Source organism: Glycine max, chromosome 13 (assembly GCF_000004515.6).
Source record: "Glycine max cultivar Williams 82 chromosome 13, Glycine_max_v4.0, whole genome shotgun sequence".
Classification (NCBI taxonomy): domain Eukaryota; kingdom Viridiplantae; phylum Streptophyta; class Magnoliopsida; order Fabales; family Fabaceae; genus Glycine; species Glycine max.
In genome coordinates, this window is record NC_038249.2 from 43968001 (window position 1) to 43989599 (window position 21599).

At 32.3% G+C, this 21599-nt stretch overlaps 2 protein-coding genes and 1 long non-coding RNA gene across 7 annotated transcripts in view; all 3 read right to left on the bottom strand.

The window, feature by feature from the left end:
* LOC102667826 (BTB/POZ domain-containing protein At1g04390) overlaps positions 1 to 4511 on the bottom strand; it is a 5928-nt gene extending 1417 nt beyond the window's left edge. Inside the window, exons 1-5 of one of the 2 annotated variants that reach the window (XM_014766132.3) lie at positions 3972 to 4511; positions 3781 to 3894; positions 2889 to 3476; positions 2687 to 2800; positions 14 to 339 (exon numbers count right to left, since the gene is read on the bottom strand). In XM_014766132.3, the coding sequence (XP_014621618.1) occupies positions 217 to 339; positions 2687 to 2800; positions 2889 to 3476; positions 3781 to 3828 (873 nt within the window). In that variant the 5' untranslated portion in view covers positions 3829 to 3894; positions 3972 to 4511 and the 3' untranslated portion in view covers positions 14 to 216. Of the gene's footprint in view, positions 1 to 13; positions 340 to 2686; positions 2801 to 2888; positions 3477 to 3780; positions 3895 to 3971 lie in introns of those variants that run through there. The other variant, XM_006595070.4, reaches the window with a different exon arrangement.
* Positions 4512 to 10837: 6326 nt separating this feature from the next.
* On the bottom strand, positions 10838 to 14161 carry LOC102667749 (uncharacterized). 4 transcript variants are annotated; one of them, XR_005888047.1, is made up of 5 exons: positions 13824 to 14160; positions 13302 to 13409; positions 12598 to 12692; positions 11507 to 12506; positions 10838 to 11259 (listed from the first exon to the last, which is right to left on the bottom strand). It is a non-coding gene; the product is annotated as an uncharacterized lncRNA (long non-coding RNA). The 4 variants fall into 4 exon arrangements; XR_005888045.1 differs by having other exon boundaries at positions 10838 to 11919; positions 11999 to 12692; positions 13824 to 14161; XR_005888044.1 differs by having other exon boundaries at positions 11507 to 12692; positions 13824 to 14159.
* A 4586-nt stretch (positions 14162 to 18747) lies between these two features.
* Positions 18748 to 21137, bottom strand: LOC100790792 (uncharacterized). Its single transcript, XM_014766324.2, has 6 exons — positions 20649 to 21137; positions 20434 to 20566; positions 20230 to 20333; positions 19948 to 20092; positions 19716 to 19856; positions 18748 to 19456 (listed from the first exon to the last, which is right to left on the bottom strand). Exons 1-6 carry the CDS (start codon positions 20687 to 20689, stop codon positions 18821 to 18823), a joined length of 1200 nt encoding a protein of 399 aa, XP_014621810.1. The 5' UTR covers positions 20690 to 21137; the 3' UTR covers positions 18748 to 18820.
* Between the last annotated feature and the right edge of the window lie 462 nt (positions 21138 to 21599).

The following is a 21599-nucleotide window of genomic DNA, read 5'->3' on the forward strand; positions in this document are numbered from 1 at the left end:
ACTTTCACTAGCATCAACACGTATTGAAGTTTGTTCTACTAAATCATGTTGATAAGAAAGTGCCAAATATAAGTTAGGATAGGGTGGTTTTGGTCCTGTTTATAAGGTAATTTTAAACTATATAATATATCTGCACAAGAATTAATTTGCTTGCTTAAATTTGAAACTATCAGAATAAGAACTGATATAGTGACACCTTCAGGGAACGCTAAGTGATCAGCAAGAAGTGGCAATAAAGCGACTTTCTAAAAGTTCGGAACAGGGGCTAATGAAGTTTACGAATGAAGCCAAACTCATGGCCAAACTCCAGCACACGAACTTGATAAAGCTTTTAGGGTTCTGCATCCAGAGAGATGAAAGAATATTGATCTGAGTACATGCCTAACAAGAGCTTAGACTTCTACCTATTTGTTTGGCTTTTGTTTTATCTTCTGTTAAGGTAAAGATGTTAGCATGTAGCATATTAACAAGGCAACCTTACTTTAAAACAGATTCAGCTAGAAAGAATTTGCTAGAGTGAGAAAAACAGTTGAGCATCATTGGAGGCATTGCTCAATAACTTCTATACCTTCCCAAGTATTCGAGACTAAAAGTGATACATCAAGACCTAAAGGCAAGCAATATATAGCTTGATCACGAGATGAATGTAAAATATCTGACTTTGGCATGGCTTTGAATATTTGGAGTAAGAGTATTAGAAGAAAACACAAAGAGTTGTTGGTACATTGTAAGTTTATAAACGATAGTGAATTTTCAAATTTTAAAACTTTTGGTCTTTGGTATATGTTTATGAAAACATCTATCTTTCCAGTGGATATATGGGGTCCAGAGTATGAAGCTGGAAAAGTGAAAAACGGGTTCTTGCAGAGTGGATATGTTCTTGTGAAATCAAGAATGCAGTGACTCTTGTCAGGAATGAAATGAAACTCAAGAAGAAAGTGCTTGGAATAAAGAGTTGCCATACCAGCAAGAAAAAATGTAGCAAGAGAGAGAGAAATGGGAGCAATAAAAACTAAATATTGAATCCCATGTGGGGAGTCTGAGTTGGTTATTAACCAAAGAATGATCAAACAGTAAAAAAAACAAGTAAAAATAAAAAATGTGATGCCTATTAAGCTAAGTTGGTTGGATTATCTTTCTGAGAGCTACAAGAGGAGTCGACAAACAAGCTAGGACACACAAACCCCTGCTGTCCTCTTAACATTTCTGATCCCTTGTCATATTCATATCGCAGAGGATGAGGAGGAGATTGGTTCTCAGTGTAATGCATTAAGAGCCCAATCATTGTCCTTTCTTCTTCTTCTGCAAGTTTGGTTTGTTGGTGTTGCATCATTGGTTTCCCTGACTGTTTTTTCTCTGTTGCAGTTCCACAAGTTTTAGAATATGAAAGACTGTTATTCTCGAGTGGTGGTTTGAGAGGCCTCTAGCTTACCTATCTTAGTATTGGTTTTTTCAAGTTTATGCAACCAAAAAAATCTCTTGTTCCTTAAAAAAAGAAGCCGATACCAAGATGAGTCAGGCGGAGACGCTCAAACCACCACTCGATGATAACACTCTTTAAGACCCTAAAACACTTACTACAATGGTAGACTCGAGGAAAAGCACTCAAAGAAACCAAAGAAGCAACACCAACAAACTAAACTTGCAAATAAAGAAAAACAAAGGACAATGGATAGACTCTTAATGCATTACAATAAGAAACAATCTCCTCCTCATCTTCTGCAACATGACAAGGGACCAAAAATGGGGAGGAGGAGAACTAGGCATGTGCGTCCCAGTATGCCAGATTATTATCATTATTATTATTATTTGTCGGCCCATCCCGGAGCTCTCTCGTGAAGACGACCCAATCAGCTTAGATTTGATGATTCTTTGGTTAATCCAAGGTCACTCCGCACGGGGATTCAATATTTAGTTTTGAAATTTTGGATGAATTTTTGAGATTTCAGTCACTTATTTATATTTACAATTTATGACAAGACAATGAAGCCATAGAACTAATTAAATTGGTTCATTTTCAGGGTTAAGTTAATTTTAAGAATTATAAATATTTGATAAATTTATTAATAAATTATAAAATGATGTATAAAACATATTTATACAAATTCCTAGAATTCTTGTCAGAAACCAAATTTGACTAAAATTTAAAAACAGATAACATAGAAACATTAATGTACCGGAGGTAATGATGAAAGAAAAAAAAATAAGGAAGTTATAAACTCAAATTCTAATATAAAAAAATATTTATATTTATAATTTTAAACATTCATTGTATGATGTGATGTCATATAACAATTTCATATTTATTTCCTCTAAAATAATAAATGCAGTCATATTTGGAATTAAATTTAAAAAATAATATAATGCAAAAAGATCAAATTCTCAGCTATCAATTCAAGTAACTAATACCCTCATTATATGAAAAGAATTGTATTTAGATCCAATGCAAATTTTCCTTGATCCAATCACAAGATTCAGTGCAGGAAGTTGTTCATTGCTAGGCATTTTTTTTCAATAGGCTATCAAGTTATTTGAATTATTCCATTAAATACTTTCTTGAGTTACTTGCAGCAATTCCTTGTGATTGGATAAGAGAAATTAAATTTGAATGATTAAGAACCTAATGCATTTCTTTCCAAATATTGTGAAAGACACATGAAGAAACAGATAGCAAGGAAAAAAATACCCTTCCATATGCATTGTAATCAAGGGAACTCCCAAGAAGGTCGGCCATGTCTTTCTTGAGAAATCTCCGCACCGCGCTACTTTTCTTGCGTTTGTTAACTTCAACCGCGATTTTCTGTTTCACATTTTAATTTCATCATCATTATTGTTATTTTAAGAAGAAAATAAAAAAGGAAAGGAGGGAAACAGCGAAGGTTTATTACCACTTGGAATAGAATAGCGCATGGAACATTTTCACTCCCGAGAATCCGAATATACGAAGCTGGAAAAGTGAAAAACGGGTTCTTGCAGAGAGGGTATGTTCTTGTGAAATCAAGAATGCAGAGACTCTTGTAAGGAATGGAATGGAACTGAAGAAGAAAGAGCTTGGAAAAAGGAGTTGCTTTATCTGTCCTTGTATGGATGTTTGCTAAGACTTTCATAAGTATAACATCATTACCAACAGGGAACCTAGAAGGAGGCCAGCGCCACAGTATTGCGCTCAAAAGAAAAGTTGTCTCTTCAAAATATTCAATTTTTTTTGCACCTTCAGCAAAATCTTTTCTATTTCCAACAATACGCATGGAAGTCTCTGTTTCTTTCAATGTTTCCATAACTGCCTTCTCACTTGTAGCACTCAAATTTGAGATTACCAAATTCAAAGCAATAGCACAGGATGGAATTGCAAATAATGAATTGGGTATAAAACTAATTACCTTTACTGCCACATCTGATGCCATGCTTAACAAAGCCTTCACTTTTGCATTGAAGAACCCATAATAATGGGCTCCCAAAATATCGGCAACTGGTTCCTAAAGAAGTAAAGCAACGTAGGGAAGTACATATTTCAATGTTATTGAAAATACCAGACCAACTAATTTATATCAAACCATTCTACATCAAAAAACAGATAGCAAGGAAAAAAAAAAGGCATTTTTTTTTCAATAGGCTATCAAGTTATTTGAATTAGTCCATTAAATACTTTCCTGAGTCACTTGCAGCAATTCCTTGTGATTGGATAAGAGAAATTAAATTTGAATATTTAAGAACCTAATGCATTTCTTTCCAAATATTGTGAAAGACACATGAAGAAACAGATAGCAAGGAAAAAAATACCCTTCCATATGCATTGTAATCAAGGGAACTCCCAAGAAGGTCGGCCATGTCTTTCTTGAAAAATCTCCGCACCGCGCTCCTTTTCTTGCGTTTGTTAACTTCAACCGCGATTTTCTGTTTCACATTTTAATTTCATCATCATTAAGAAGAAAATAAAAAAGAAAAGGAGGGGAACAGATAAGGTTTATTACCACTTGGAATAGAATAGCGCATGGAACATTTTCACTACCGAGAATCCGAATATACGAAGCTGGAAAAGTGAAAAACGGGTTCTTGCAGAGAGGGTATGTTCTTGTGAAATCAAGAATGCAGAGACTCTTGTGAGGATTGGAATGAAACTGAAGAAGAAAGAGTTTGGAAAAAAGAGTTGTTTTATTGGCAAGAAAGAATGCAGAGAGAGAAATGGTAACAATAAAAAGGTTTGTGAAAATGGTAAGGAGGAGAAGGCAGTAATGCGAGAAAAAGAGAGAGAGAAACGCAGAATGAATATCTATGAATTCGGTAGATGAAAAGAAAGGAAAAAGAGTTGCTTTATCAGCAAGAAAGAATACAGAGAGAGAGAGAAATGGGAGCAATAAAAAGGTTTGTGAAAATGGTAAGGAGGGGAAGGTAGTAATGCGAGAAAAGGAGAGAGAGAAAGGGTCACTGCAGAATGAATATCTATGAATTTGCTAGATGAAAAGAAAGAAACAAGCAAAGGCAATTAAGAGAGTGTTGTTCCTTTGACAGAGTAATTGATTCCTAAGCTCAATCAAAATAAAAAAATAAAATCACATTAATTACTCTGAACTCTAAGAATTGCATAAATAAGAGGGAGTTAAAATCGTACCTTGTTTTAGAAAAGGAATATTCAAGAACCACATTCTTGAAGAAGTATTAGTTAATTTTGTTCACCTATTTATTATTATTACGGTAAAAGATATGAAAATAAAAAACAGTTAGGATTACAAGGTTCATGAAAATAAAATATATCTTTTAGTAATTAAAAAATAAATAATTTTTTTTAAAATATTAGATTTTTATTTTTATTTTGAAAAAAAATATTAGTATAATAATATATTGGATTGGGTAAAAATAATTATAATTAAAGATAATAGATAAAAAAGAAATATTGATTAATCAAATTTCAAATTATTACAATATTCTTATATAAGGATATACAATTATTTCTCTTGTAATCACACATAAATGGTATGTATCAGTGGATTGTGTGAGGACCGAGAAAAAGAAACAGAGCAAGAAAATTCTTTCAAATAACAAAAAATACAAATTTTTTATTTCAAGAGGTGAGCAAAATATTTTTTTTCCAAACCCTCATGATATGAATTCTTCAAAATGTGTTTTTTTATCCTATGTATATATATCATTGAATTAATGAGTATATAATTTACTATTTAAGATTAGGACCAATTTGCGCGCATGTGTTATGTTCTACCCATTGCAAATATTATATTACCATATAATCAGTGCAATTCCTTTGATACTCCTAACGGTTTGAAATTGGTTTTGAACCTAAAACTAGTTCGAAAGTGGTTCACGTGAATTGGTTTTACTAGAAAAATTTGTTTGGTCTGCATATGAGAACTGATGCAACGATTGTTCTCTTTCTCCTTCTCTCGGTCGGATTTCATGGTTTCTTCATTTTGTGTGAGAATTGAAGAAAAAGAGAAAGAGATATTGAGTGGAAGAAGAAATTGAGTTTGTGTTGAAGAGAAGAAATGTTCTTGATGGATCTTTGAACACGCCACAATTCACCTCCTAGCCAACTATGTATTTGTAGACAGACGGAAAGAATAGAAAAATAGAAAAATGAATAAACCACAATTCTTTCTTAGACATGATTGGTCAATAAATGTTGACACATCTTATAAGGGAGATTCAAACTTTGATTTATTATGTTGCATGTAAAACACTTTTTTAAAAAAAAATATGTTGAATGATTTAGAATTAAATAAAAAAAGAAACAATAAATTTTTTAAAAATATAAATATCATAAATCATATAATAAATAGAAATAAATAAATGATATAATTCTTTTTTGTCATGGTTAAGGTTAAAAGTTGATCCCAAACAAAATTTCGTAGTCAAATTGTTATTAAAACAGATCATAGGTTCAAAAGGTTTGTTGAATTAAAACTGTCATATTTAATCAATTAGAAAAGAAATGGACGAATTATGAAATATTTTTATGTTTGCATGCTTGCTTAAATGGGATAAGGAGCTAGTCTGGATTCTAGAATGAGCCAACCATAAGTGTCATATAATCTTCCCAAGAGCAATGAATAGCACTAAATGCTTCCCCCACTCCTATTCAGCCAAATTGACAGCCACACAATCTAAACATGACAAATTGACAGGCAATGTGTGGTGTTTATGCTGGCTACAGCCAATCAGGCACTAACCAATGATCATGCTGGATGAAGTCTGCAACTGTGGCTTGCAGATTACTCTGGAGATTAGGTGGAATATTCAGGGCTATGGCAATAGGCTTAGAGATTCATTTATGCCTCCAGAAGTTGTTTTTTTGCCATTTCAAATCAACCAATGTGCAGACTGTGTTCCAAAATTGTTTGATCCCTGACCACAGAGATGATTTGGTATAACTACACACCTGAAAACCATCTTTGAGAACCCTTGCTCTCATCAGTTCGGCCCAATGATCTGCTGAAAAAATGAACTTCCAAGTCAGAGACAAGATGGAAGCTTTGTTAATAACTTTGAGAGACCTTAGGCCAGGACCTCCTTCACTCAGAGACCTACACATTTTCATCCAAGAGACCATGATCAGCTTCATGTGCTTGCTATCACCTGACCAGATGAAATTTCGAATATGCTCTACCAGCTCATTAATTAAAGCTTCCGGCCATTGGTATAACCGAAAGGATACATCAAGGTTCCTTCTATGACAGATTTCACAAGTTGCACCATAACCATCAAAGAGAGAAACTTCCCTTTCAAGGCTGAGGTTTTTGATTTTATCCACAATAGGCCTTAGATGATATTTTCCTTGGATTTCCTTTGAAAATAGGAATACCCAGGTAATCAAAAGGAGCATTGCTAACCTTGAATCCCAACAGATTAGAGATTTCCTGAATACGTCTAAAGCATATCATCCAAGTTTGATTGTATGAATCTGAATAAAAACTCATACTGCAATTACATTTAAGATCTTCAATTCTCAAGCCGACAATCTCATTTTACAATACGAATTTTTTTTTTTTTTTTTGAAGGCAAAATTATAGTATTATTAATATATAAGCCAAACAGTACCAAAGGTACTGAGTGAAACAGATACAAAGCACTCAAGGTGCCACCTTCCTAAAACAACCCAACAAAAAACCCCACTATTATAGATAAATGACAAATTAACAGAAGGACTCCAGAAGATTGGTAGACCACTGGTTAAAAGGAATGTTAAAGCCCTCTAGGTCACCTGCAGCATCAGCTGCCTTCGTCTTCCTTATTCTTGTAGCTTTAAGCCAAGTCCACGCATGAAATAAAGCATCATCCATCACGTTGGGAGGTTGAAATGGGGTGCCCTTAAACAGTAGGGAATTCCTATGCTGCCAAATAGTACTAGTTAGAGCAATCCACCAAATACAGCGCCTATTATGATCTATGAAGCACCAACACCGACACGGACACCGGACACGAACGGATACGGACACGTGGACACCTGTAATGTCCAAAATATAGAACGTAATACGTGTGTCGTGTCAGTGTCGGACACTGACACGGACGCGTGTCGGACACCGGACACGACAAGACACTGGAGTGTCCGTGCTTCATAGATTATGATTCCTCAGCGCCTATTATTTGAATGAAGATTCACATGACAAATGCATTTTGAACATCAATTTTAGGCATTACATCCCTATTTTATAGTATTTTTTTTTTAATAAACCAATGTTAGCTAACTTCAAAAGGGCGAGCCCTGGTGCAGCGGTAAAGTTGTGCTTTGGTGACTTGTTGGTCATGGGTTCGAATCCGCAAACAACCTCTTTGCATATGCAAGGGTAAGGTTGCGTACAACATCCCTCCCCCATACCTTCGCATAGCGAAGAGCCTCTGGGCAATGGGGTACGAAAAAATGTTAGCTAACTTCACCCTAGAGCTTGCAATCCCGACTAGGTTGGCACCCCAAACACTAAAGATCCCCCAGCCACTAACCAAGAAATTCATTGCAAAAGATGAAGAAAATACAGAAGACCATGGGGGGCATGAACCAAACCCATGGGAGGGAAATCAAGAGAATCTATAGTTAGGCAAACCTATTCTATTCCTATTCAATTCCGCTGCAATGAAAATAGGAGCAGAATTCAACCAGCAAAAATCATTTAGAGAAGAAGCAAAACGGGCTAGTTTGTCTGCACAAAAGTTGTCCTCTCTATAGATGTGACCTACTACAAAAAGCATATTTTTCGTTAACCCTATACAATTTAACCATCTGTTTCTAATAGACCAAGGGACCAAAGTATGATTAGAAAAAGTCAGCACTACCAAAATGGAGTCACTTTCCAGCCAAAGGTCTTTCAGTATTGCTAACCTTGGTTTCATCATTTTCTTTAAAGGCAAAATAAACTTCATTAATAGTAGATGTAGGCAGATTTAACAGAATTTATGTTAAAAACTGCTCTGCAAATACATAAAGTTGCAGCATTACTAGTCTACCCTGACCAAAACTTACCCATAATACAGCAAGCAGTCCCATCTTAATTGCTTCACATATGATCATACTATCCCCCCATATCCACTATTTGCTAAAACTTTTCAATTACTCCCATGCATTGCCACCTAACATTATCAGTGCCGAAAAAGTTCTGTCTGCATAAGACCACTTGACTTTGTACCATCACCAAGACATTCATACTTACACAAATGGAAATTCTTAGCACCCTAACCTTCCACTAAAAACTCGTGAAAGGCCTTATGAATGTCCCCCACTGCAAAAACATATTTGGACATATACCTGACACCTATTGCAGCAATAACAGTAGCCTTCCCCGAAACTTTGCTCACACATAATAATCCGAATCTGATAGCCTCCAGTCCTGCTGCTATAAACATCTGATATATAAAACAGACATACATTCACTCCATAACAGCATGTCCCGCATAACTACATCCATACATGCTACAAGACTAACCATGCAAGCAGCTATAATCTAAAACCATCGAATATGGCTCCAAATTAGATGCTCTCCCACATTGTAGTTATCCATCAACATTCAACAGCACTAGGAAGTGCACCTAAACGCATACAGCTGAAACAGAAACCAGTTTGCCAAAGAATAATTGCACATTTTGGTCAATTCTCAGAGCATACCATTATGGTTTTATAGTATGAATCACATTCATACAATAATTGCATCAAAACTGTCAATTCTCAAAGCATATCATACCAATTTTATAGTATAATCATACAATAATTGCATCAAAATAGTCAAGTCAATTCTCAAAGCATAGCATCCCAATTTTCTAGTATTAATTTGGCTAAAATTCATACAATAATAGCATCAAATCCATCAATTATCAAAGTGATAATACCGTTCAGATTTTTTAGTACAAATTTGAATAAAAAAAATTGAAGGCAAAGATAAGTTTTATTAATAAAATGAAAAGGAGGCTGAAACATAATTCACAAGGTCTGATATATGACAACCCTCAACAGACAAACAGAGAGGATGACAACAAACAGAAAGCCTTGTAAGAGGCAACCTAACAAACAAAACCAACCCAGCAGAACAGAGTACTAAAACCCCACATACAAGTCAACATGCGTATACTGCGATTAACATATTATCAGAATATCGAAAAACCCACGGCAAAAACAGAGGTTGCCAGTGGTTGGCCTTCCATCAAGCCTAACTCCCGCGACATCTTTCATACATAAGCATCTGCATCTGCCACTGATAGAAAGAGAAATATACTCTTTCGAATTTAGCCTTAATCCAACTCCATGACCATCCTGATTTTGTAGTATGAATTTGAACAAAAAATCATACTATAATGGGCATCAAAATTGTCAATTCTCAAAGCATACCATCCCAATTTTATAGTATGATTCCAATAATTGCATCAAAATCGTCAATTCTCATACCCAATTTTCTTGTTGGGGGCTTTGTTGCTGTTTGGCAGTAGCAATGATACTGTGTTGTCAGTGACACTAGGAGAGATAAGCTTCTTTGTTTTTTTATCAGCAAAGATAAATATATTCATATATATGAAAAGAGTACCAGAGGTACTTTAATACAGCTGTTTGGTTTCTGAGATTTGGTTCCTAAACAGATTAGATTAAATCTAGAAAGGAGCCAAAACCAGGCACCTATTACACTTTTAGTATGTAGCTTAAACCAGAATTGCATCATCTACTAATACATAAACCTTGCTCCAAGATTACTAGGAGAGATAATCTGTTTGGTTGAAAAGTTGCACATGGGCGTCTCTAGTGCTTACTTATGTGGTGTATTTTGTTAGTTGGTTGTTCTGGTGTCTGTAACTCTTGAGGGCTACAACATCTCACACCTTGTGACCGTTGTTCAACTTCTCTTTTATAAAAATACCATCCCAATTTTTTCTATGAATTTGAATAAAATTCATACAATAATAGCATCAAATCCCTCAATAATACCATCCAGATTTTATAGTATGAATTTGAATTAAAATTCAAACAATAATTGCATCAAAACCATAATTCTCAAAGCATATCATCCCAATTTTCTAATATGAATTTGGATAAAAATTCATACAATAATTTCGTCAAAACCGTCAATTCTCAAAGCATACCATCCCAATTTTCTAGTATGAATTTGGATAAAAATTCATACAACAACCGCATCAAAACTGTCAATTCTCAAAGCAAACCATCTCGATTTTATAGTATGAATGAAATTCATACAATAATTGAATAAAAATCGTCAATTCTCAAAGCATATCATCTCGATTTTATAGTATGAATCAAATTCATACAAGAATTGTGTCAAAACCGTCATCCCAACTTTTTAGTATGAATTTAATTGGGATAAGATTCAAGCAATAATAGCATCAAAACCCTTAATTCTCAAAGCGATAATAGCATCCAGATTTTATAATATGAATTTGAATCAAGCATCGTTTCACAAGAAGAGCAATTGCCTTTATCCCTTTGCTCTCTATGATACATCTTTGATACTCTGGTAAACTTGAAAGACAAGTCAACCCAATTAAGTTAATAACCAGTTGAAGTTTATCAAATGATCCATAACTTTCTAGGGATGATGTATAATCCAGAGTATGTATTAAATTAAGCTTTTCAAGCCTGACAAGCCTTTCGCATTCAGTACATCTAATAATAAGAATCTAGCATGCGAGGAGATAGAATTACGTGGAGAATGGATCATCACGAGAACAGCCCTTGATACTGGTTCGCCTTGAAAAGGATCAGCAATATCCTTTTGACATATTCGGCACCATTTTTCAAGTGTATCCACAAAACTCAAGCTATAGACAAAGGAGAAATTAGAATTAGTATAGTTGGAGAGCATCAACACAGTGAAGGTGAAATAAAAGTTCACCTATAAAATTTCAGAAATATAATCAACCTTCAACAGTATTAGTAAGAAACTGAGACATAGGATATATATTATAACATCAACATGTATACACATGATAAATCCATCAAGAAATTATAATGGAAAGAATACAATTTACAATGCACATGTAATTAGTAAGTTGATGCAGAGCTCACTTCCATGAGTACGAGGGTTTAAATTTTCTCCACAGTGAATAGTAAGCCACCAAAGAATGTCTCATAGTCATAGATAACTCCCAAGACCAAGATGATAATTGGCTTTTAATCCCTCTTTTACCATGGATATTTGTTTTTTCAATGACAAGACAGGTTTAGACAATTGGTCTTGAATATTTTCAATCAGGAGGATTAAGGAGAATTCTATCAATTCCTTGTTTCCAAAACTTGATATGATGATCACCCGCCCAGCGAGTAATTAGAGCCGACTGGCATGCTTCCACTGACAAAGACCCATGGTTGTTCCCAATTTATTTAGAACTAAGCCCAGTTTCTGTCATCCCACAAATTATTGCATCAACAAGAGCTTCACCACACAAACCAACCACTTTTAAACAATTCGCTTGGGATCTCTGAACAGATAAAACCAATCTTTATCAGGAGTAATACATTATATTACAGTGATCATCTTAGAGAACAATTAAATATTACCAATAGACATTGAGCAAGCACAAACATTTGTGGAAATACCTCTCCATCCTCTATAAGTTTTCTTGCTACAGAATCACATAAAGCTGGTAACAAAATAGACGTTAGCTAGCCTAAATACTTGAGAATGGATGATAATAAGGAAAAGTTTTTGTTTGTAGTGGAAGGTGGAGGGATATTTTAATACATAAAGATGTGTACAGCTTTAAAAGTGTAAGTTTAATAGAACTATCTGTCCTTGTATGGATGTTTGCTAAGACTTTCATAAGTATAACATCATTACCAACAGGGAACCTAGAAGGAGGCCAGCGCCACAGTATTGTGCTCAAAAGCAAAGTCGTCTCTTCAAAATATTCAATTTTTTTTGCACCTTCAGCAAAATCTTTTCTATTTCCAACAATACGCATGGAAGTCTCTGTTTCTTTCAATGCTTCCATAACTGCCTTCTCACTTGTAGCACTCAAATTTGAGATTACCAAATTCAAAGCAATAGCACAGGGTGTTGCAACTTCTACTTGATGTGAAGATAGCAAGGATGACAGACAATAGACAAGATCCAACATATGGAATTGCAATAATGAATTGGGTATAAAACTAATTACCTTTACTGCCACATCTGATGCCATGCTTAACAAAGCCTCACTTTTGCATTGAAAAATCCATAATAATGCGCTCCCAAAATATCGGCAACAGGTTCCTAAAGAATTAAAGCAACTTAGGGAAGTACATATTTCAATGTTATTGAAAATATCAGAGCAACTAATTTATATCAAACCATTCTACATAAATATATATGTTGGAATTCACATAGTATTACATTAGTAACCAGTTTCAAAAAGTATATGTTTGCCTTGAGAAAATATTTTCTATTATTATTTTCTGTTTTCACTTTATTTACTGATTTCAAAAGTTAGTACAGTAAAAAATGACTTTTTATTGTTTTCTATTTTCACTTTTTCTTGTATATACATCAGAAAACAGGGAACAAGGTGAAATCTCAAACCAAGTGGCCCTTAGGAATTCTTTCTTCTATTTATTTGTAATTGAATTGTAATGTAATAAGTCATTGTAGGTAATTCCCCTGATGTAAATATAATCCTAACTTCCTAAGTATGCTGAATTGACTCAAGCAAATTCATAAAAAAAATTCTCTAAGTTCTTCAATCTTTTCAAGTAAATACAGTCATGTACGATTTATAACTCTAATGAACTAGCATGAAACTCCAAATTCAGGTTCACATGTTCTATTAACTAAGGTTAAAGCCCAAAATAAATAAATAAATAAATAAGCATGTAAACAATGCACCTTAACAATAGCATGACGTGCTGCACGTGCATCTCCTGATAATGAATCAAGAGCGCACCAATTGATCATAGCACATTTTTCCATCTATTTGTCTTCTCATCAAAATGTCTGTAAAAAAAAAAGAGAGAGAGATTCAAAAAGATTCACAACAACAACAACAACCCATGAAACTAAAAACCCGAAGGGTTGGCACAACGGTGTAACGCCCTGCTGCATTCACATGAGTGGGTGAAAACGATTTATTTAACGGGAGAACCATGTTCGATTCTCACCATGTGCAAAATTCTCTTGTGACAGCAGCAGCCACACACTACACACCGCGAGCAGATAATTCTCTGACCAATGTGTTAGGGGACACCGTGGTCTCAGACCCAGGACCAAAAGAAAAACCATGAAACGAAAAACACAGTTCAATCACTTTGAACCAACGAGATAGAAAATTAAATGATGGGTAGAAGGGTGCCCACTATGTCGGAAGTAAAATAGATAGAAAATTTAAAGAAAATTTCACGGAATAAGGACCTGGAGGGAAGTGACTGGGTGGGATGGGGGGTGCAAGTTGAGATCTGGTGCCAAGGTTTAAGGCGTGGAGAAGACGGCGATGAAGGGTCTGCATATGAGAACTGATGCAGCTATCGTTCTCTTTCTCTTTCTCCTTCCCTCGGTCGGATTTCATGGTTTCTTCCTTTTGTGTGAGAATTGAAGAAAAAGAGAGAGAGAGAAATTGAGTGGAAGAAGAAATTGAGTTTGTGTTGAAGAAAAGAAATGTTCTTGATGGATCTTTAAACGGTACCTATGAATGGGTTGTGTAAGTATCCAAGAAATTCTCTCAAATAACAAAAAAGCTCAAATTTCTTATTTTGAGTAATAAAGAATGAGGCTAAACTTATAGCAAAATTATAGCATCTAATCTCGTAAGGCTTTTGGGGCTCTGCATACAAAATGAGAAAAATATATTAATGCGTATGTTTTGAATATTTTATAAAATTATAATTTTTCTTTATATTATTTTATTTATAAAATTTGATAATTTAAACATTTTGATATTTAATTGGATTTTGTATTTAGATTTTTATTATAGTAAATAATATTTAAAGTAATTTGATATTTAATTGAATGATGTATTTGGATGTTTATTATAATGATTGAAAAATAAATAAATATGATATTTAATTGAATGATATATTTAGATGTTTATTATATACAATTTATATATGTAAACAAATTAACTATTTAAATATGATTTTTATTTACAATTTGTATATGTAAACAAATTAATTATTAGATAAAAATTAATTATCCCAAAATTTATTATGTAAATTTACATCTGCATTAAATATACATTAGATATTTTAGTATTATATATAACGACATTAATTAATTTATAACATAATTGGTTTATTAACTAAGTTAGTTAGAGTGTTGTACTAATAACGCAAAAGTCACATATTTGATTCTTGATTGGACCATTAATTTTAAATTAATTTCAAAATTATATTCTAAAAGAAAAAAAATCATATGGACCTCATATTATGCTGCGTGTACCAACAAAACAAAACTATCGGGTGGAAATACTGTTTTGTTGGATTTTTGAAAACATTTTCACATATTTTTATTTCTTGAAAACATAAAACAAGAAGTCAAACCAAACATATTTTTAAAATTCTAATCTTTTAAAAATAAAAACAATTTTCAGAAAATGAAATCAGAAAATGAAATTATAAACCAAACACTAATTGTTCACCTAAGAAACGTTTCCAGATTTGTTATCATTACTATAAAAGATATAAAAATTGAAAACAATTAGGATGATGAGGTTCATGAAAATAAAATATATCTTTTTAGTAAGTAAAAAAATAAATTAAATTATTTTAAAATATTAGATTTTTATTTTTATTTTAAAAAAAATATTAATATAATATATTGGATTGGTTAAAAATAATTACAACAAATAATAAAAATAATAGATAAAGAACAATTATTTAAATAAATTTTAATTAGTACAATTCTTACACAATAATAAACATTTATTTCTCTTGTAATCACAAATAAATGATATCTCCTAGTATAATCTTTATTTGCAAGGTCTAACCTTAGTATAGCAAACAATGTAATTAAATAATTTTGTGTAATTATTTTACAATAATCATTATAAAAACGATAAATAATTTGTCATATTATTGTTGAACTTAAATATACACCAAATAAAACTGATATAAGAAAATTTAATTCATATCATAGTTTGTGTAAAAATTTAGTTAGAAAGTATTTTTTATCAATTTGACTTAAATAAATATATTCTAATTAAGGTAAATATTTAAAAGATAGTTATTAATGAATAAAAAATAAAAATAATATGATTTTTTCATTATTATAGAAGAAATGAATATAAAATTGCTACGTGACATCATAGAACAATTTTATTATTATTATTATTATTATATTAAATAAATTTGTATTTGTTCTCTTTTTATAATTACACAAATTTAGTCTCTAATTTTTAAAATCAAAGTTTTGACCCATCCATCGATTGACCGAATTAAAAGTGTTTATTTCATATATAAAAAAATTGTTTACTAATTTATCTAATCTTAAATTGTCACATTTATTTTTCTTTTTATTTTAAAAAAAGTCATAACATTTTTCAACGCTACTTGTAGTAGAATTTGAGTTTATAACTTCCTAGTTTTTTTTTCTTTCGTCATTACCTTAAGTACATTAATTTTATGTTATTTATTTTAAAATTTTAGTCAAATGTGACTATCTAACAAAAATACTAGAAATGTATAAACACGATTTATATGTCATTTTATAATTTATTAATAAATTTATCAAATATTTCTAATTCTAAAAATTAACTTAACCCTGAAAATGAACAAATTTAGTTTTACGGCTTCATTATCTTGTCACAATACAAGGTTTTTGACACAAGTATATAAAATAAGTAAGAATAATGAATAACTATAAGTTTGTCATTCTATAATAAAGACGAAATCAAAGGCCACCATTGCTCAAAGTGCTTTGCATATCATCCCAATAATGGAAAAGTTACACTAGCTTGCTTAAAAGGTCAATAAGAAGATTGTCTAAAAACCAATTTACCAATTTAGTTAGTGTTCTAAGAGTAAATGATTTTCCAATTTATAAGCAGTCAATATTTATTATATTTTTAATGTTCATATGCCAGTATTTTTAGGATTAATATTTTTACACATGTAAAGATTTATTTATTGACTTTATTTATATACAAGAAATATTTTCTGATTATTATAATTTTGAGATTTTATATTCTTTTAGCATGTGTTATTTTTTTAATGAAAGATGTTACACAAATAAATAATTAACACATGTTGTATATCAATCAAAACACTAGGTCTAGAGACGAGATGATCCAAACTCTTCTTCTCCCAATTGCCTTGTTTCTCATGTGCATCCATTCCAAATTATATTGTCCATTGATCCTTAATGTAGAGTTCTTTCTTAGGCATTAGAATAAAAGAGTTTGCATAGTAAGACAACAAACAAAATTACAATAAGAAATAAGCTCATCATTCAACTTAGAAGAAATAGAGTCTTACATTCCTCCATTAAAATTTCATCTTCAATCTTTTTCACATGGGAGACTTCATCATCAAACAAAGAGTTAGATTTTAGAATTTGACATTATTCACTTGGAACCTCTTTTTGAAATTCCTCGAGGAAAAAAATTTCACAAACAAACAAAGAGTCATAATAAAAAGAAGAATAATCATACATCTCTTTATCGTTTGTTATATTTTTTTTTCATTCTCTTTTTCTATCATCTTTTTTTTGTGCCTCTCAACTCTTTCTCTTTTGTTAGGAGAGAATGAAGAGTTTGGGAAGGGAAGGTTTAGGAGAGGTTTTGGGCCACAAAAGGGGAGACAAGGGGAGGGGTGCCAGGAAGGTGGGGGGAGACACAAGTAACGGAAGAAAGAAGAGGGAGGGGTGAGAAATTTTGAAATGGGGGCAAAAAGGTATTTTCCTTTTAGGTATTTCACTTTCACTTTTTCATTGTAAGAACCAAGTCCAATAATAAAATCTAAAAGTAATCTCCAAATTGTATTGTATAGTATAGGGGCATTCAAACTCAAATTGATCCAAAATAAAAATAAAAAATCCCTAAAAAAAATTGAAAACCAAATCAAACCGATTTTTTTTTATTTGTTTGGATGATTTTTTTTCTCAAATCGATTGGTTTGGTTCGATTTGTGATTTGTGTTTTTGAAATCGAACCTAACCGCAACACTTGTATTACCTTAGTGTTGTGCATTTTATATATGTACCACTTGAGTTTCATAATGTTTTTGTAATGTTATGTATACAAAATTTATACAATGTATATTACTTTCTTTTTCATATGACTTTTTTTAATTAAGATATGTTTGGTTTACAATAGATAAAATTTTACAATTTTTTTAGATTAATAAGTTTTGTAGATTGTTATCAACAATATTTTTAATGTCATTTTATTTAAAATACAAAAAGAAAGTATATACATTTAATAAAATAATATTTTAGTAAAAATCGTAAAGGTTGAATCGAATCAAATCATAAAATATTGGTTTGGTTTAATTTCAATTTTATTTTAAATGAAAATCGAACAAAATTAAACTTTTTTAACTTTAGTTCGAGGGACTTTTCGATAAAAAAAAACTGAATTAAACCGAGTCACAAACACTCCTAGTCCATCATTTTAATTTTAAATTAATTACACTTTTCATGTTAATGTAATATTTAAGTTGCAACTTTTTTAAGGTAAACAATAAATTATTTTCATTTGCTATTTTTGTTCCCTTTTATAAATACAAAAATTTAGTCTATAATTTTTAAAATTAAGTAGTTTTGATCCATCCATTTGTTGACCAAATTAAAAGTGTTTTCTAATGAACTTATCTTATATCACAGCATGGCATTTATTTTTCTTTTAAAAAGGGTCCTAACATTTTGTTCTGAACGTTATTTATAGTAGAATTTGAGTTTATAACTTCCAGTTTTTTTTTTTTCATTCATCATTTCCTTCTCTACGTTAATGATTTGGTTATTTATTTTAAAATTTTAACCAAATATGACTGTTAAAAAAAATCATAGGAGTTGCAAAAAAATATAAAAGATCAAAATCAACTAAAAAACTTTAAATTATAATTAGCTAGAAATATAATTTCATAAAATTAAAAAATTATATGAAAATCATATAAATATGTTTATATATCATTTTACATTTATTAATTAATTTTATCAAATACTTTCTAATTCAAAAAAATAACTTAACCCTGAAAATTAACAAAATTTTCTTTTCGACTTCATTATCTGAAATTGTAAATGTAAATAAGTGAGTGGGTCAATAACTGCACCTACTTATAATTTTTTGAAAAAAGAATGACATTAAATTTATATCTATCTAAAAAATTCATATAAGAATGGAAGAACTATTTGTCAGTGGCCGGTGAGAGGTTGGATTAACAATAAATCAGGAAATAAAAGATGTGATGCTGGTTAGTCTAGGCTGGTTGGGTTGTCTTCTTGAGAGCTGCAAGACGAGCCAACAAATCATCATAATCTGGCAGACTAGGATGCACATGTCTCGCTGTCCTCCTCACCATTTCTGGTCCCTTGTCATGTTGAAAACAAGGATGAGGAGATTGTTTCCTAGTGTAATGCATTAAGAGCCCATCCACTGTCCTTTCTTTTTCTTCTTCTTCTGCAGGTTTAGTCTGTTGGGGTTGTTTCTTTGCTTTCTCTGACTCCTTTCCACTTGAGTCTTCTAGCTTTGCAGTGCCACACGTTTTAGAATCTGAAAAAGTATTGTTATCCTCGTGTGGTAGCTTGAGAGCTTCTTCTGATTTTGTTGGTTTGTTCATATTACTTTCACCTTTCTTCAATTTTTGTTTCACATAAGGAGGTGGAACAAGGTTGTAGGAAAATGGCCTCTTAATTTCTGTTTCATCCTCTGATACGCTTCCTAATGAACTTGAACAAGCCTTATTATGGCCGTCCAGCGATGAATTGTCATCTTCAGTGCTGCTTCGTGGCGACCTCCAATAGGCATCACTGGTATCCTTCTTTCCTTCAAATAGGGAGACATCATTGTTCTTGTGATCCTCATGATCATTTAGTAGATCAGGTTTAGCCTTCTCCTTCAACAAGAAGGATGCTTGGAATAAGTAATCACTTTTGTGAACATAGCTGTAAAAGCTGAGGTAAGCCAAAAGCATTCTTAAACTTGATAGTGTCAAGGTTCAGTTGTTGAATATAATGTATAGCTGAATAAGTGTATATATCAATTCACTTCTAATTATCCAATTCAGATTCATATTTTTGCTGAAACATATGCTTGATTATTTAGATAATAAAAAATAAAGAAAAAACTAATCATCAATTATAAGTAAAACTTACTAAATGTAACTGAGGCGGTGAGTGAAGTCTCTGCTCCAAAGCCTTGCTATTCCATTCTATAGAGAACTCTTGCGCTACATCATGCAACAGCTGGATCTTCATTTCTTTCGAAGGAGGATACTGCCTCAACTTTTCAACAAACTGCAATTATTCAAGTAAGTGGTAGAAAGTGGAAACAAAGTTGTCATCATGAAAACAATTTACAGGCTATAAGAGTGGTCCCATCCATTACCTCTTTACTTATGTAAAGTTCAAGAGAATTCCCAAATTTCCCGGTGAACAAGCTTCTGAGCTCGCGTAGTTCCGGCAGATCAGAAAATCTTGCTGCAGCATATATCAATGACTGTATAGCTTCTTTGCATTCAGCGGGGCAATCCCTATTGAAGAAAATTAAAATATTGTCAAGTTAAACTTCTGCTTAACCAGTGAACCTCCCAACAAAAGGAACGCAAGAGTGATTGAAGACAAAAAAGAAAAATACTAATTCTTTTACTGCATACACAGAAAATCATACCTCTGCTTATAAAGGTCTCCAACGTGACCCAATATGCAAGTAGTAAATTTTCCAATAATTTCATAGCAAAACGTCAGATTTTGCTCGACCAGAACTCCTTCAGCCTGCTTCAAGTGTAAAGACTAATTAACAAGCCTAATGAATATACACATGGTGTAGATAACATATCACAATATACAATAAAAAATGGGAAGGAAAAAATACCCTTCCATATGCATTGTAATCAAGGGCACTCCTAAGAAGGTCGGCAATGTCTTTCTTCAGAAATTTCTGCACCGCGCTCCTTTTCTTGCATATCGTCTCTAGCCTCATCTTTATTAACTTCAACCGCGATTTGCTATTTCACATTTTAATTTCATCATCATTATTGTTATTTTAAGAAGAAAATAAAAAAGGGAAGGAGGGAAACAGAGAAGTACCACTTGGAATAGAATTTGGGCTTGAATAGCGCATTGAACATTTTCACTCCCGAGAATCCGAATATACGAAGCTGGAAAAGTGAAAAACGGGTTCTTGCAGGAGGGTATGTTCTTGTGAAATCAAGAATGCAGAGACTCTTGTGAGGAATGGAATGGAACTGAAGAAGGAAGAGCTTGGAAAAAATAGTTGCTTTATCTGCAAGAAAGAATGTAGCAAGAGAGAGAGAGAAATGGGAGCAATAAAAAGGTTTGTGAAAATGGTAGGAAGAGAGAGAGAAAGGGTCACTGCAGAATGAATATATATGAATTCGTGAGATGAAAAGAAAGAAAGAAGCAAAGGCTGTTTGTTGCCTGTTGTGTTGGAGAGCATGTTTATGTCACGTAGGAGAGCCTTGTTTCCTTTGCCACAGAAGCTATAAAAGGGAATCCTTTCCCTTTGTTGTAGGCACCGAAACCATTGCGTAGTCAGTGGCATAAGAAAACAACATATGGTAAATAAGCAGTCAAATATTTAGCGGTAAATTTTGGGAGGTCCTAAATTTTTCCATTACAAATTTTGAATTTTAGAAAAAAAATATTTAAGAATCACATTCTTTTTTTTTCTTTTTACAAGTAAGAATAAGTAATAATTAATTTTGCTCACCTAAAAAACGTTTCGGGATTTACTATTATTACTATAGAAAATATTGTAAGATATGAAAATAAAAACCAGTTAGGATTTTGAGGTTCATGTTAATTTACGTATGTATTATTATTACTACTTGTTAATAAACTTTTACTCCATCTTTCTTATCACTATTCACGTAAAAAAAAATGAATATCCTATAACAATATAAGTATAAGAAACTGATGAGTGTAGTTTAGTTGTTCGCCATCAGTGACAGAGTGGTTCTTGGGGTTGTTCGCCATCAGTGACAGAGTGGTTCTTTGAGGAGTGGATCTCTTCAATTT